Raw genomic sequence first — 14,504 nt, forward strand, 5'->3', positions numbered from 1 at the left:
TGTCTCTAGCCGTCACGCCCTGAACCCATGGCTATGGCCCACAACTTGCTTCTCTTCTGACAGCACTCGGACACCCTCTGTGTTATCCACCATGCAAATCCTCCACAGTGTCAGGCAACAAAAACACTGATTTCTTCTTCTCTTTCTTCCCAAACTGAGCAGGATAGAGCTTTATTTGAAAGCAAGGAATCACACAGGGGAGAACAGTGGTGGACTCAGAGACACCCACCCAAGGTGGATACAAGTCAGGGTAAAATACACATTACTCGTTATACAACAGCTAAAATCTCAGCCACTTCAGAGGCCTGCAGGGAAGATGGGTAGGTAGGTCAATTATGCAAATAGCAAATGCCATGGATTTCCATATGGAAATTTCAGACAAAGGGTGGGGAAATAGTTGTCCACACCTCATTAAGGCTTGTTACATTATGTTCCGTTTCATTAAAAGCCTCTTGTGTCTGCTTAGCCATACCTCCTTAAAGCACCCCAGTATTTGGTCCCACCATCCACTCCTCTTTAAAGCTTATTATTACATTTTGTGCCAACATCCAGTGCATGCCTCATTCAAAGTCGCTTAGCTGTCCACAGCTCATTAAAAATTTGCTATACTCCAGCCCGCCACTCAGGCCTCGTTAAAGCTTCTTATATCACACACCATTATCCACACTCCACACCTTGTTCAAAGCTGTGTACATTGTACTTAGCTGTCCTGAGAAGCCAGGCTTAAGGCAATCAATTCATAACAGAGCCTAATTAGCAAGATTCAATGCCCTATGGACCATGGGACTCAGGAAATGGGGAGAAAACTTCCAGCCAACATAGCCCCTTCCACCCATAAAGCTCCACTGATCTTCTCTCCCATCACTGATCCCAGGCCGTGACCCCCAGTCCCCACTCCTGAGACTGGTGCCAGGACTAGGGGTGATGGGGTTGCCCACGGCTGACGTGTAGTGCTTGATGTTGGCATAGTCGCAGGTAAGGTCTGAGGCAGGTGTGCAGCTCTGCGGGGCTGGTTGGATCTTGACAGTGGAGTATTGGACGTTGTCAGGGTTGGTCTAGGGGGGGAAAAGCCACTGGGCATTAGGCTGGGGACTAGCACCATGGGTCGGGCTGGCAGGGCTACAGCATGAGGAGCTGGGAGCCAGGACACTTGGGATCCCTCCCCAGCTCTGCTCTGAAGAGTGTCAGCTCTGGGAGAGGACTGGGAGAAGGAAAGAGCCTGACTACTGCTGCCAGACCTTCCCCCCCTGTCCCCCCAACCCAAGCTCAAGCAGCAGAAGCCAGTGCTACCATGAGGTGGGGGGTGGACTGGGGCCAGTGCCTCGCAACCCTAGGTCCTGGATTAAACGTCTTTGCTGCCCTAGCAGCTCTGATATACCCTGCATGGAGCTGCGATCCCCTCTGCCCCCACCCCACCCCAGCTGGGACTGACATCACTCCAGCTGTGTTAGCGTCCAGTCCATCTGCTCGGGGAGGGACAGAGGCCAGCTCATGTCTCCCCCACCTTCCACCCCATCCCTGGCACTGAGCTCACCCTAGTCCAGCCTGAAAGCTAAAAGGGCCCAATTGTGCTCCAACAGGGTGACATCAGGGCAGAGCTGGGGAGAGAACCCAGGTGTTTGGGCTCCCCATTCTAACCCCCAAGTCCTCACTCCCCTCCCAGAGCTGCACAGAGCCCATGCATCTGGGCTCCCAGCCCCCTGCTCTTACCCACCCCCTCACACCCCACTTCCCCTCCCAGAGCAGGGGTGGAGCCCAGGCGCCCAGGCTCCTGGGACGTACCAGCGAGCTGCTCACCTTGGGGGCTGTCTTCATGGGCTGGCTGCCTTGCTGTTCCCTGTGGCTCTGCTGGGTAGGGGGGAAATGAGACAGGGACATGTTACTGGGGTAGGTGCAGGGGTGGAGAAGGGCCTTCACCACCCAGCCCTTAGGGAGCTATGGAGCATTGCAGTTCCCGCCCCGCCAGCGGAGCTGCACAGGAAGGAAGGCAGGCAGTGGGATTGTGGGGCTAGGGGAGACATCACAGCGTGGTCTAAGGACCAAGGGCTGGAGGCATGGGGGAGTGGTGATCCAGGCCTGATTCAGGAGCACCGTCATGGACAGGGGGTGAGAGAATGGCAATGTTTTTTCACCTCCATCAAGGCATCCTCAACATACACTCACACACACACACAAAGAACACAGGCACCTGGAACACGTGCAAACACACACACGCACATCTGCATGTTTGGACACTCACAAAGAACCCAGGCATCTGGAACATATGCCCGTGCACACGCATGCACACACAAAGAGAATGCAGGCATCCAAAACACACACACACCCCTTGAACCATGTCTCTCACACTCCGCCCCCGCCCAGGCATCCAAGACACACCCCGCAAAACCCAGGTGTCCCATACATCCCCACCACCCCGCACCCAGGCATCTGTAGTGCATATATGCACACCCCACCTCCCCCAAAGCCCAGGTGCCTGACACATGTACGTATATACAAACCAGGCATCTGGGTCTCACACACACACACACACAAACCCCAGGTGTCTGAGACACCTCCCCCGCCCCCCCAAAACACAATTCCCCTGAGCAGAGAGCACTAGCACACTACCTCCCCATCTGCGCTGTGGAAGATTCGGGGGGGTATCCATGTCCAGCTGCTCCTTGCCCAGCTCAGGGGCATCCTGGGGACCCGCATCAACTGGCTCGTACTGCTCTATGTTCTTGTACGTCAGCTCTGACATCGGGGCGTCCACCTGGGCCTGCGGCGGGGGAGAAGGGGAGGGTGACACAGCAGCCCAGGAAACCAGGAGTCTGAGCATCCAGCCCTGTGGCTCTACACCACCCTCATCCGGACACTGCAGAGCTCAGGAGAGACCCCAGGCGTCCAGGCTCTGTGCCCCCCGCATCCCAGGTCGGGGGAGACCCCAGGTGTCCGGGCTCTCTGTCCCCCAACTCTCACGCACTTTACCCCCTGCTCCCCTCCGAGATCAGGGGGAGACCCCAGGCGTCCAGGCCCCCAACCACTCCTGCTCCAACCTGTAGACACCCCTCCCCTCTTGGAGCTGGGAGACGGCTGCGGCCTTTCCCCTTCACTCACTGGGCTGTAGCGTCCTGCCATGGTGGCCTTGCTTTGCTTTCTCCCCCATTTCTTCCTGCACATAAAAAACAGACGACAAGTATTTGGCTAGGAACAAAACCCTCTAACACATGAGCTCGGTGGTATCACCCCAAATCCCACCCCTGGATTGAAAACATATGCTTGTTTTAATGAGTAGCATTCATTTCCTCCCTGTTATACAGGAAAAAAACTTGCAGTTGCTTCCAGGCAAAACACTACAGTAATTTGGCATGGAAAACCGGGAAGTGAACCTTCCGGGGGCTTTTTCACCCTATTTCGTCCTTGCCCAAAATGGTTTTGATGTTCCCAAATCTGCCTTTTGTGGCTGGAAAAAAAAAGCCCCCAACGGTGTTCCCTTCTAAACCAATCCTTTCTAGGCTTTCTCATCAGATTTCTTCCCTCCAGAAAATGGCCAAAGGCTTCTAGGATCCCAAAATCTGCTTGTTGCCCCAAGAGACCTCTAAAAATGCCCCTTTTGACCTATAACCTCAGCCCGTTTCCAGCTGGAAACAGGTGGGGTTGTCTCTGCACCAAGTGCATGCTGCAGAAACCCTCGTGCTTCAGCCTAGGAACCTCCTTACACCACTGAAGTGATGTAAAAAGGCCCCAAATTCACATAAAAACTGGGGCAGGGCAGAAAACGGGGCCAAAACAGCCCCATGCCCGCCCCCCGGCTGTGGGGATCTTACTTATAAGCCACCAGAGGAGGGGTGGCTTGGCCCCAAACCCGTCACAGCAGCAGCTCGGCGCGGGCGGCCGCACCCCGCCCAGCACGACTGAGCGCGACCCTCGCCCCCGTCGCGCTCCCCGCACGGCGAGGCCGGCTCCCGCGCGTGCCGGCACGCAACCGGCGGCGGCGGCGGCGGCCGCGGCGGGACTACATCTCCCACGATGCACCGCGGGGCCGCGGCGCTGGAGCATTGTGGGAGGCGTAGTCCGGCCGCCGCCCGCCGCCCGCCGCCCGGGCAGGGCGCAGGCAGCCCCGCCGGTTCCCCGTCTGCCGCCTTTGCTCGGCACACACCCCAAACCTGATGCTGTTCCAGCTGGAAACAGGGGCTTTGGGGAAGGGGCAGATTCTCTTTCACTGAAAACCTTACTAGCCCTTGATGAGCCTTTAAATAGCAGTGCCCGGGGCTGGCAAGCCCCACGGAGACCACGGCAGAGCCTTTCAGCCTCCGTGCAGCCCCTCGTCACGCCCCCTTCAACCCCTTACAAGCTCACTGCAGCCCATCCCACGCCTTCAAACCCGTCTAAACCTGCGAAGCCCCTTCCCCAACCCCTTCCAGACCCCTTTAAAGGCTTTACAAACACATTTGACCCCCTTTGAACCCCATCTCAGCCCTCAAAAACCCGTTCAGCCCTTCCAGTCTTCAACCCCCTTTCACCCCCCCCCCCGCCCCCGTTAGCCCCTTAAAGCCCTTTAGCGCCCGCCCCGCGGCGAGCCTAGTTGAACCCTCTGCCTCCTGGCGTCCCAGCCACGGGGCGCGGTCACTGCGCACGTGCCTTTGCTGGCGACGGTGACGGAGCAGGACGGGACCCCCGCCCCGCACCGTGTAACACAAGTACCTGCAGGCCAGAGCCAGCCCCAGCCCCAGCAGAAGCAGCAGGAACACGGCACCGCTGATGCCGGCGGCCAAAGCGGAAACCAGCCCTTGGGAGGAGGCTGCAAGGGAGAAAGGAGGGTGCGGGAGGGCTGGCAAACCCCGGCTTTGCACCAGGGTAGGAGAGAAGGGAGACTCTCCCCCGGCGTGGGTGGGTGGGTGGTAGAGGGGGCTAGGACAGGTGGGTGGGCAGGGTGATTGCTCCCCTAGACGGGCACAGATGGGCACACTCAAGAGCAACTGAGATGGCCTGCTTAGCAGGGGACAGGGGTGTCTCAAGGCACATATTCCCACACCCACACCCCCGGTGTCTGGGACACACTGCCAGCCCAGCCCAGCCCATCCCACACATACAGACAGCACCCAGGCGTCCAGGGTACGCGCGCACGCACACACCCACACCCACACCCACTGACCCCAGGCACCCAGGTGGCTCTCAACCTCTGTAAGATGCAGCCAGAAAGATCCCCCTGCTCTCGCACTGGGCGCCCAGCTCAGGCACTTACCCCGAATGGTGATTCTGGAAGACTCTGTGGGCCCCACCTCGTTCTGCACCACACAGTGATATATCCCAGCATCCTTTGCTCCAACCTTCAGTATCTTCTGGGACCCCTTCCACTCCATGCTGTCCTTGTACCAGTTGTAGGTGACCGCCTCGGGGAGGCTGCTGTTGAAATGGCAGGTTAAGATCAGATACTCCCCTTCACTCAGCTTGGATGGGGACGGAGGCGTGATGTTAACCCCCTTAGGGGCATCTGTAAGAGGCAGGAGAGAAGACAGCATTTAAAGGAGTCTAGAAGAGCTTGGTTTTGTGCCCTTCTCTGCTGTGTTGTGAGCACAGTTATTGGGCACTGTCCATTTATGTGTCCTGTGAATCCTTCAGTGGCACTCATCATGTTCTCTGCTGATACTATGGAGGTGGCTGGCCCCAGGGAGGAAGATGATTCCCCATAAGGCACTGAGCAGACACAGCCCAGCCCTCCACCCCTCTCCTCCCCTCGTTTCCCGCAGCCCTGGCACATGGGGCATCGAGGGAGAGATGGGGACATGGGGAACATTATAGAGCGGGCAGGATGGACACAGATTTGGGGGCACAGGGTGGGTGGAGGGGAGACATGGGACAGGGTGAGGGTCCAGGACAGAACCAGGCTGGGCCAGGGCAGGAGCAGGGGGCAGGAACTGCTCTCCAGAGTGCCCCAGTCAGAGCTAGGGCAGGTCTTGGTCAGAGCCGGGGCAAGCTTGAGGAGGTCATGAAAAGCCCCAGGTCAGTCAGGTAATGTCCCAGCAGCACTCACTGAATTCAGGGTTTACTGCCAAGAGCTCTGGAGTAGCCATAAGGCGGCTGCGGTGGGGACAAGGTAGGATAGGACCTCGAGCTGGGCTCAGGGGCTCCCAACACTCACAATGAACCGTGATGGATTTGTTGCCAGAGGAGACCAGGAACGCCCACCCGGGGCCGGAGACCCAGATGCTGCAAGTGTAGACACCTCCATGAGCAGTGCTGGTGTCGCTGATGTGCAAATTCTGCCCTCTTTCCTGCAGCCACTTGTCCCCATGCGTCCAGAAGTACCTGGCCACGGGGATCCGGGTGGCATCCAAGCAGCGCATGGTGACATAGTCATGTTCCTTCACCACTTGCTTTGCCCCCGGGAGAAAGATCTTCAAGTGCAGATTCCCTGGGGGTGAGCGGCCAAGACCGGGGTCAGGGCCTGGCATTGAAGCTGGGTTCAGAGCGAAGGAGCTTGGTTCCTTGACTCTGAGCCCCAGTGCTCTAACCCACCAACACCACTGCCTTCCCAGGTAACCCAGGTGTCCCAGGCCCCTCTGCACTCACCCCCACAGCCCCCAGAGTGGGAGAGAAACCAGGTGCCCAAGTTCCTGGGCTGAGGGAGACCTCATAGAAGAGCTCACCTAGTTGTAGGGGCTGGTTCTGTTCAGGGCTGCACTGGTCTCTGTGTCCATCCACCCGGCAGCTCAGCATCATGTTAGGACCCAGCTGGGATGGGGACACCTGCAGCGAGCTGTTCCCCATCCCAGCCGGGATCCTCTGGTCATCCCGTTTGTCCCAGACAGGGGATCCCTGGCAGTCAGGCTGCACGGAGCAGGAGAGGGACCCCTGTCCCCGTGGTGTCTTCAGGCTAGGACGGCATGGGTGGGCTGGGAGGAGAGATGCCCATGAGCCAGGCTGGGCCCTGGGGGGGATCCAGTCTCCAGAGCAACTCACAAGGGCCAGATGCATCCCAACTGTCCCAGACCATCCCATTAGCAGCACTGAATTCTGGGATAGTTGAGGAGGCCAGAGACGGGGCTGGTGGGCCGGAGGTAACAGAGCCAGCTCTGGGGCTGCCCTCCCCTCACAGATGCGGCCAGTGGGGCAGTTGGGACCTGCTTACCAGTCACACGGAGCTGCACGGCCCCAGGGCTGCACCACTCTTCATTCCCTTTCCCAGTGCAGACCTGGTAGGTACCCTGATCCCCTAGGCGCAGCCCCATGAGCTGCAGAGAGCAGTTGCCCGGGTGTTTGCTGAAGGACCAGGTCCGGTTTTTGAAGGCCGCATCAACATAAGCCTTGTCTGAGTGATAAGCAATAATGACTCTATTCTGCTTCCAGCACACAGCTCCAATGTCCTTCCCCAGAGGGATGTTGTAGCTGCACTCGAGGGTCACGCAGGAGCCCTCCTGCACATCCATGGGGTCTTTTGGGAGGGCCACAACCCAGTCCTTAAGGTCAGCACCTGGCAGGAAGCAGAGCAGCCAGAATGTGACACGGGGCAACCTCCCCCCAAGAGAGCCAGAAGCCCAAATCCCCTGGTCACCATCTCCTGGAGCCTAATTCTCATAGGAATTAGGTCTGGTGGAGAACCCTGGTATCCAGGTCCCGAGTTCAGGGGAGAACCCAAGTATCCTGGCCCAGGGCCCGGATAGAAAAGGGGCCTGAAAATGGTAATTTTTCCCCCGTTGTTTGATTATTATTATCATTATCCCTGGCAAAGGGAGATGATACTAAAAGTTCACCCGGGGCTGCCAGGAGTCTACATACGGTGCTGACCTAGGTCCAGGTCCAGGTCCAGGTCCAGGGGAGAACCCAGGTGTCCAGGCTCCCAGAGCCCCCCAGCTCTAACTCCCCCAGACCACAGAGGGAGAAGGAACCCAGGCCTCCGGGCACCCAACTCACCTCCCAGCAGGCCGAGGGGGGTCAGCAGGACCATGGCCACGTAGTTCCAGTGCCAGGAGGCCATCAGGGCAGGGGCAGCTGAAGTGAACAGGGTTCCAGCTGAGGGCACAAGATTTGGGGAAGGGGCTGGGACCTGGCCAGAGGCCCCCCCTCTCCCCGCCCCACGGTCCAGCACAGCACCCCCTAGTACCCCCCAGACCGGAGATATTGCAACATGTCTAATGTCCCCTAGTGGTCCCCGTTGGCCACTGCAGCCCCAGCTGGACTGATACCAACCTGGCACCCCCTGGGCGGCCCCATTGGCTACTGCACAGTGCCCTCTAGAGCCCCCCGCACCTTGCTCCCCCCAGCCCAGTGCCCCCTGGAGTCCCAAGGGGACACTGAAGATCTATGCAGGGGCCAGGGAGCAGCGCCATCCCCCAGTGCCCACCCCCTTGGCTGCCAGCCACAGCCCCGTCACCACTTCCACCTCTTTCCCTTGTGACAGCAAGATATTATCACCAGCCTCATGATATGGGCCCCACATCGGCATCCCCATCCCCCCACTGTGCTCAGAGCCTGCCTTTGGGCGGTGGCACTGGGGGTATGAGGAGGACCTGGGTTTCCAGGCTCCAAATCCTTCGCGCTACCCCAGACCTGGCTCCCCTCTGGAGAACCCGGGTGTCCGGGCTCCCTGCACCCCCGGCTCTGAACCCTCCGACCCCCCTTCCCTCCCATGGTAGAGAGAGATCCCAAGTGTCTGGAGCCCTGGGGGGTGGGGGGAGGGTTGTCTGGCACCCAGGTGGCCCCAATCCTGGCTGAGGGTCCTACCTGTCCTGGGTCTCAGGCTCCTGTCCCAGTCCAGGCGCTGGCTCCACCAGGCAGGGGGGTTCCAGGCAGAGGACCCCTCCCAGCTGCGCCCAGCACTGTGCACCCTGCACTGTGACTCGGGGCAGGAAAGGCTGCAATAGGCCACACCCCTGAGGTGGCAGCTGGGAGGGCCAGTGGTTAGAGCACACGCCCGGCCGCCTGGGTGCTCTGCAACTCTGGGAGGAGAGTGGGGGCTGGGAGCCCGGATGCCTGCGTTCTCTCCTGGCCCCATTACACACACACACACAACCTGCACCCCCGTACCAGAGCCAGTGAAAGGAAACAGGAGCCTGGAAGCCTCTAGCGACAACAGGCCTAACGAAGCAGCAGCCCTTAATTGGGTTTCAGCCTGGTGCATTGTGGTCTGTCAATAGTCTCCAGACACACACCTACAAGTAAAGCCCCAAAGCCAGACCCACCCTGGCTAGGTACACACATGCACGCATGGAGCCCAGGTGTCCGGGACACACACATGGATCTTGGTGTCCGGTGTGGACACACACTTGCATACATGGAACCCAGGTGTCTGAGATGGACACACACATATGGAACCCAGGCACCTGGGACACACACACACACACTTTTTCTCTACCCCCTTCGCACCCCTCCCCGGCAGGCCACTCGTTCCGCCATTCTCTCTCTCTCTTTCCTTCTGTTCTTTGTCCACTCCTTCCTCCCCCTGCCGCGCTCCCCCACCCCCCACACCAGTGCCACTCACTGCCAACACACATCCCCAACCCCAAGTCCTGCAGGTGCCCCTCACTCCTGACCCACAGCCCCCTGCCCCCGCCCAGCCCCGCTGGTGTCCCTCACTCCCAACCTGCAGCTGCCTGTCCTGTTAGCCCTAGTCGTGCCCCTCATTCCCAACCTGCAGCCCCCAGGGACCCCAAGACAAGCCCATGCCCCACCAAATGCCTCTTCTATACCCCCACGCTGACTTGAGGGGCTAAATCTACAGGGCCACGTCCACACTGGGGCAGTAGGAGAGGATAGTAGCCAGGGCTGCTCCTTGAAGAGCCCTGAGAGCACAGAATTATGGAAAACTAGTGACTAGTGACTCAGTGACTAGTGTTGTCCCGCAAGGCTCTGTTGTTGGACCTGTACTCTTTAATGTCTTCATATATGATCTGGACACTCATGTCAAAAGCAAACTGGCCAAGTTTGCTAATGACGCCAAAATTTGGGGAAGAGTCTCCACACTTGAGGATAGGCTGGTGATCCAGGCCAACCTCAATAGGCTTGCAAAGTGGGCAAATGAAAACCTGATGGCATTCAATACAGAGAAATGCAAGGTACTCCACCTCAGGAATAAAAACCTGCATCATACTTATAGACTCAGCAATGCTATGCTTGCTAGCACCATGACCAAAAGAGACTTGGGGGTCATGACTGACCACAAGATGAACATGAGCCACCAATGCAACACCACAGCTGGCAAAGTGAACAAAACTCTGGCTTGCATCTACTGATGCATCTCAAGCAAGATGTCAGCCTCCTGCTGTATTGGCCTCAGTGAGGCTGCAGCTGAAGTACTGCATTCAATTCTGGGCTCCACAATTTAGGAAGGATGTAGAGAAGCTTGAAAGAGGAGAGCCATGCACATGATCAGAGGGCATGAGAAGAGGCCTTATGAAGAGAGGCTGAGAGCTATGGGACTCTTCAGCCTGGAGAAGCACAGATCAGGGGTGACTTGCTAGCAGCCTATAAGTACACAAGGGGTGTGCATCAGGATCTGGGGGAACACCTGTTCACCAGGGCACCCCAGGAGATGGCAAGGTCCAATGGTCATAAACTCCTCCAAGAACATTTCAGGCTGGACATAAGGAAAAACTTCTTTACTGTTTGACCCCCCAAGTCCTGAAACAGACTGCCACCAGAGGTGGTGCAAGCACCTACTCTGGACACTTTCAAGAAGCATTTGGACATTTATCTTGCTGGGATCCTTTGACCCCAGCTGAGTTCTTGCCCATTGGGCGGGGGGCTGGACTCGATGATCTTCCGAGGTCCCTTCCAGCCCTAATGTCTATGAAATCTATGCAAATGAGGGTCAGAGGGGAGCTCAGGAGGTCTCATCTAGTCCAGCCCCCTGCTTCAAGCAAGACCAGCTCCAGCTACATCATCCCAGCCAAGGCTTCAGCTACCCAGGGCTCCAAAACCTCCAAGGATGGAGTTTCCATCACCTCTTTGGGTAGTGCCTTACTACCCTTGTCATTAAAGTTTCTCCTAATATCCAACCTCAACTTTCCTTGCTGCAGCTTGAGCCCATTGCTTTTTGTTCTGGCATCTGCCAGCACTGAGAATAGTCCAGCTCCATCCTCTTTGCAACCGCACTTGCAATTAATGGCTGCTATTACATCCCCCCTCAGTCTTCTCTCCTCCAGACTAAATAAGTGCATTTCTCACAGCCTCTCCTCACCCGTCCAGCTCCCCAGCCCCTGAACCTTCTTTCTTGCCCTCCGCTGGACTCTCTTCAATCCCACAGCTGGACACTGGAGTCCAGAAGGGCCTCACCAGTGCTGAAGTGAGGGGAAGAATCACTTCTGTGGATCTGCTGGCAATGCTCCTACCAGTGCAGCCCTGGGTGCCCTTAGCCTTCTTGTGCATGTGATGAAAATTGCCCTTTTTTGTGATTTCACCATGTTATGGTTTACATGTATGGGTTTTTTTGTGACTTGGAGAATAGGGGCTAGAAGGGACCTGCCAGAGGTTACAACTAGTTCAGCCCCCTTACCTAAGGCAAGATCAGCCCTGTACAAACCACGTTCTACCCAGATCCATTAGTTAGTAAATTTTAGTAAAAACACCATCGACCCTCACACAACAAAAGACATCACACCCAAGCCTGCCATAGGCAAAGCAGGGGGGTCAGGGCATCCAACATCCTGCTGCTATAATAACATATACTCATATTTAGAAGAGAACATTTTCAGTTCTAATTTGGAAATTAATTTTTTTCTTTTAACCTCAATTTCATACAAACGGAGAAGCCAGGAGGGAAAAAGAAGTGAAATTTTCCATTCTTGGAAGATCATCAAGTGTCAAAACAAAACAAAATCACTGCATTTCCCAATGGAAGAGAAATCCTACTTCCTGTGCCATTCCAGAGCTCACACCTGCACCAGTGCCCTGTGAAAGCCCCGTCACTGAAATGCCGAATTCACATCCCAATTCATTTATACTAAAGAGTTTGTAAAAATGTCCTTCCATTCTTGGTTTCTCTGTACGTAGCAGGCTCATCTTTCAGAGCCTGGGTTGAAACCCAGGCTTGAGATCCTGCTCTTTTGATTGGTGGAGCCCATCTACCAATCCTATATATATATTAGGTCCTATATATATATTATAGGGTTTATTGTTTTGTAACCTTGTACATAGATTATATATATGTCCTTATCCTTTAATGGTTTTGTTGTGATCATAAATCTGTATATAGTTAAGTAATTGATTGACTGGATCTGATTCTATAGGGGATGGAGGTGGCCATTGGGCTGTTGTGTCCCTCCACAGCACACTGCCCTGCCAATAATTCCCTCAATTGGAGAGGGAAGTACAAACCCATGTACACCCAGGCTACATTTTGGGGGCTTGTCCGGGATTTTATTGGCAGGAGCTTAATTTTGTGAAGTGCTCTATACCCCTATAGAGTCAAGCGAGGAGAAAACATGCCCCAGGCACCAGAAAGAGACGATGCCAGGGAACTCCCTGGAACCAGTGGGGTAACAGCCTCACCCAGGATCACCCAGGAATGGGTTGTGGCTATGCAGCAGGTCCTTAAGGAGGTGACCAGCTCCTCCAATGACTGGGCTGCATATAAAAGACTAAGAAACTTTTCTGGGAACCTCCCAGTCCCCACCGGAGAGGAGGGATTTGAATCCTGGGCTGCCCATGTACAAGAGACTCTCGTGACATGGCAAATACCAGACGAAGAAAAATGTCGTCATCTTTTGGATGTGCTGCGAGAACCGGCATTTGGGGTAATCAGGACAGCCAAGCTCCAGCAGCCCAGCATTACCACTCACCAGCGCCTCCAGACACTGCGAGATGTGTTCGGACGATCCACCCAGGCGGAGTGGCCTATTATGAACTGCTCAGCACTTTCCAGCGCAAGGGCGAGGCTGTTTCCTCATCGCTTCTTCGACTGGAACAGGTGCTACAGCGGGTGGTGGCCCGAGGAGCCCTCAGTGTGACTGAAGCCGACCGTACAAGGCTCCAGCAAGTACAAATAGGGGCCCACTATAGTCTACCCCTCGTTAGGGATCTCAGTTCGGCTGAACGTAAAAATAACCCTCCCAGGTTTGGCCAGCTTATAGAAGACGTACGGGAGGAGGAAGAAATCCTCCACTTGAGAGAAGTTACGTGGGCTCCAGAGGATGTTTCACCTCAAAGGGGACCCATTAGCCGGGTCTTGGCGGTAACTCCCCAAGAGGAAGCCCCTCCAAGGACTAAGGAAGAGTCCCTGTCCCCAATACTAGCGGCTGCTGTCAGCAGGGCCCCTCCTGGGGTGCAAACCCGACCAAGCCTTCATGCTCCGGTCAGGCCCAGGGTAAGGAACCACTCTCGAAAACCGGGGTTCTGTTATAGGTGCAGGGACTACGGTCACTTGGCCCGAGGATGTACACAGCCGGAGAACCCAGACCTGGTATTCCAACGGTTGAAGACCCAGTGGGAGACGGGAAACAGGGAAGGGGCAGAGCAAGGGTGTCACCTCCGCTCCGGGCCCCATCAGGCTCCCAAACCCCAGCCCTGAACTCCCTGCCAGAGGGATTAGTGGGACCTAGGGCTGAGGTCCCAGTTAAGGTGAATGGGTGTGAATGTCGCGCTATTCTGGATAGCAGATCCCAAGTCACCGTTCTGTTTGAGTCTTTTTATAGGGAACATTTCAGGCACTTGCCATTGCACCCTTTCATGGGTCTGGGGCTCTGTGGACTGAGGCAGGACCCCTACCCCAATAGTGGTTATGTTTCCTTATGAATAAAGTTTCCCACGTCTGTGGCCAGGATAGAGAAAGAGGTATGCACGGTTGCACTGATATGCCCCGATTTGGGGTGGATGAAGGGCATCTCTCTTATCACTGGGATTAACTCCAGCATATTCTGGGTGTTGGCCCAGTACTGTAGGCAGCAGGTAGGCCCAAGCTATCAGAAACAGCTTAAAATGCATACCCTGTGCTCTGATGCCTATGCCAGGTGGGAACAGAGGGGTATGGGAACTAGCTCCCAGGCCCTGGGGACCTTAGACTTCTCTGGGGTTACCCCTCAGAGGATCCTCGGGAAAGGTCAGTGGGCTCTGCCCACAGTTTGTAAGTGGGAGCAGCAACCCCAGCAAGCAGGGCTGGTAGTGGCAGAGACCTACCCTGGGAGAGAGGCACCAGGGACTTCGAAGGTTCCAGAAGGGGTGTTTGAAACCCAAGGTCTGAACAAGAGTCCAGTTAAAGTTACTGTGGTCAACCCCACCATGGGGGATGTTGTGGTGCACCCGGGGCAGAAGGTGCCTACTGTAAGGGTAGCTGAAGTGGTAGGCTGGATGCTGCAAGGTGACTCCCCACTTGTCGGCTCCAAGATTTTTCTTTGGGGACTCCCCTGTGCCTGAGGCATGAAAGGCTTGGCTCCGAGAGAAACTCCAGAGCAGATCCAATGTTTTTTCCCTGCATGAGTGGGACATGGGGGAGGCTAAGGGTGTCGAGCATCAGATCTGCCTTAGCGACCCACATCCTTTCCTCGAGAGGTCTTGCCATATCCTATTAGCCAAGATGGAGGAGGTCAGGC

General features: G+C 56.2%; 1 protein-coding gene across 1 annotated transcript; it reads right to left on the minus strand.

Annotated features, from left to right (window-relative positions):
* Positions 1–130: 130 nt before the first annotated feature.
* Positions 131–8,836, minus strand: LOC132245804 (B-cell receptor CD22-like). Its single transcript, XM_059718785.1, has 11 exons — positions 8,704–8,836; positions 7,894–7,992; positions 7,112–7,453; positions 6,630–6,875; positions 6,122–6,394; positions 5,225–5,473; positions 4,684–4,780; positions 3,097–3,151; positions 2,608–2,758; positions 1,798–1,848; positions 131–1,055 (listed from the first exon to the last, which is right to left on the minus strand). The coding sequence occupies exons 2-11, from the start codon at positions 7,955–7,957 to the stop codon at positions 1,045–1,047; spliced, it is 1,539 nt and encodes a 512-aa protein (XP_059574768.1). The 5' UTR covers positions 7,958–7,992; positions 8,704–8,836; the 3' UTR covers positions 131–1,044.
* Positions 8,837–14,504: the final 5,668 nt, after the last annotated feature.

This window comes from Alligator mississippiensis, chromosome 15 (assembly GCF_030867095.1).
Source record: "Alligator mississippiensis isolate rAllMis1 chromosome 15, rAllMis1, whole genome shotgun sequence".
NCBI classification, from domain to species: Eukaryota; Metazoa; Chordata; order Crocodylia; family Alligatoridae; genus Alligator; species Alligator mississippiensis.

What these genes read in the sequence shown, in the direction of transcription:
- LOC132245804 (XM_059718785.1), bottom strand. Translation starts at nt 7,957, where the DNA reads ATGGCCTCCTGGCACTGGAACTACGTGGCCATGGTCCTGCTGACCCCC. An exon ending in GAACCAGCCCCTACAACTAG is followed by an intron (nt 6,395 to 6,629) that starts GTGAGCTCTTCT and finishes GCTCACCCCCAG; the next exon opens with GGAATCTGCACTTGAAGATC. An exon ending in GGGCTGGCTCTGGCCTGCAG is followed by an intron (nt 3,152 to 4,683) that starts GTACTTGTGTTA and finishes TTTTATGTGCAG; the next exon opens with GAAGAAATGGGGGAGAAAGC.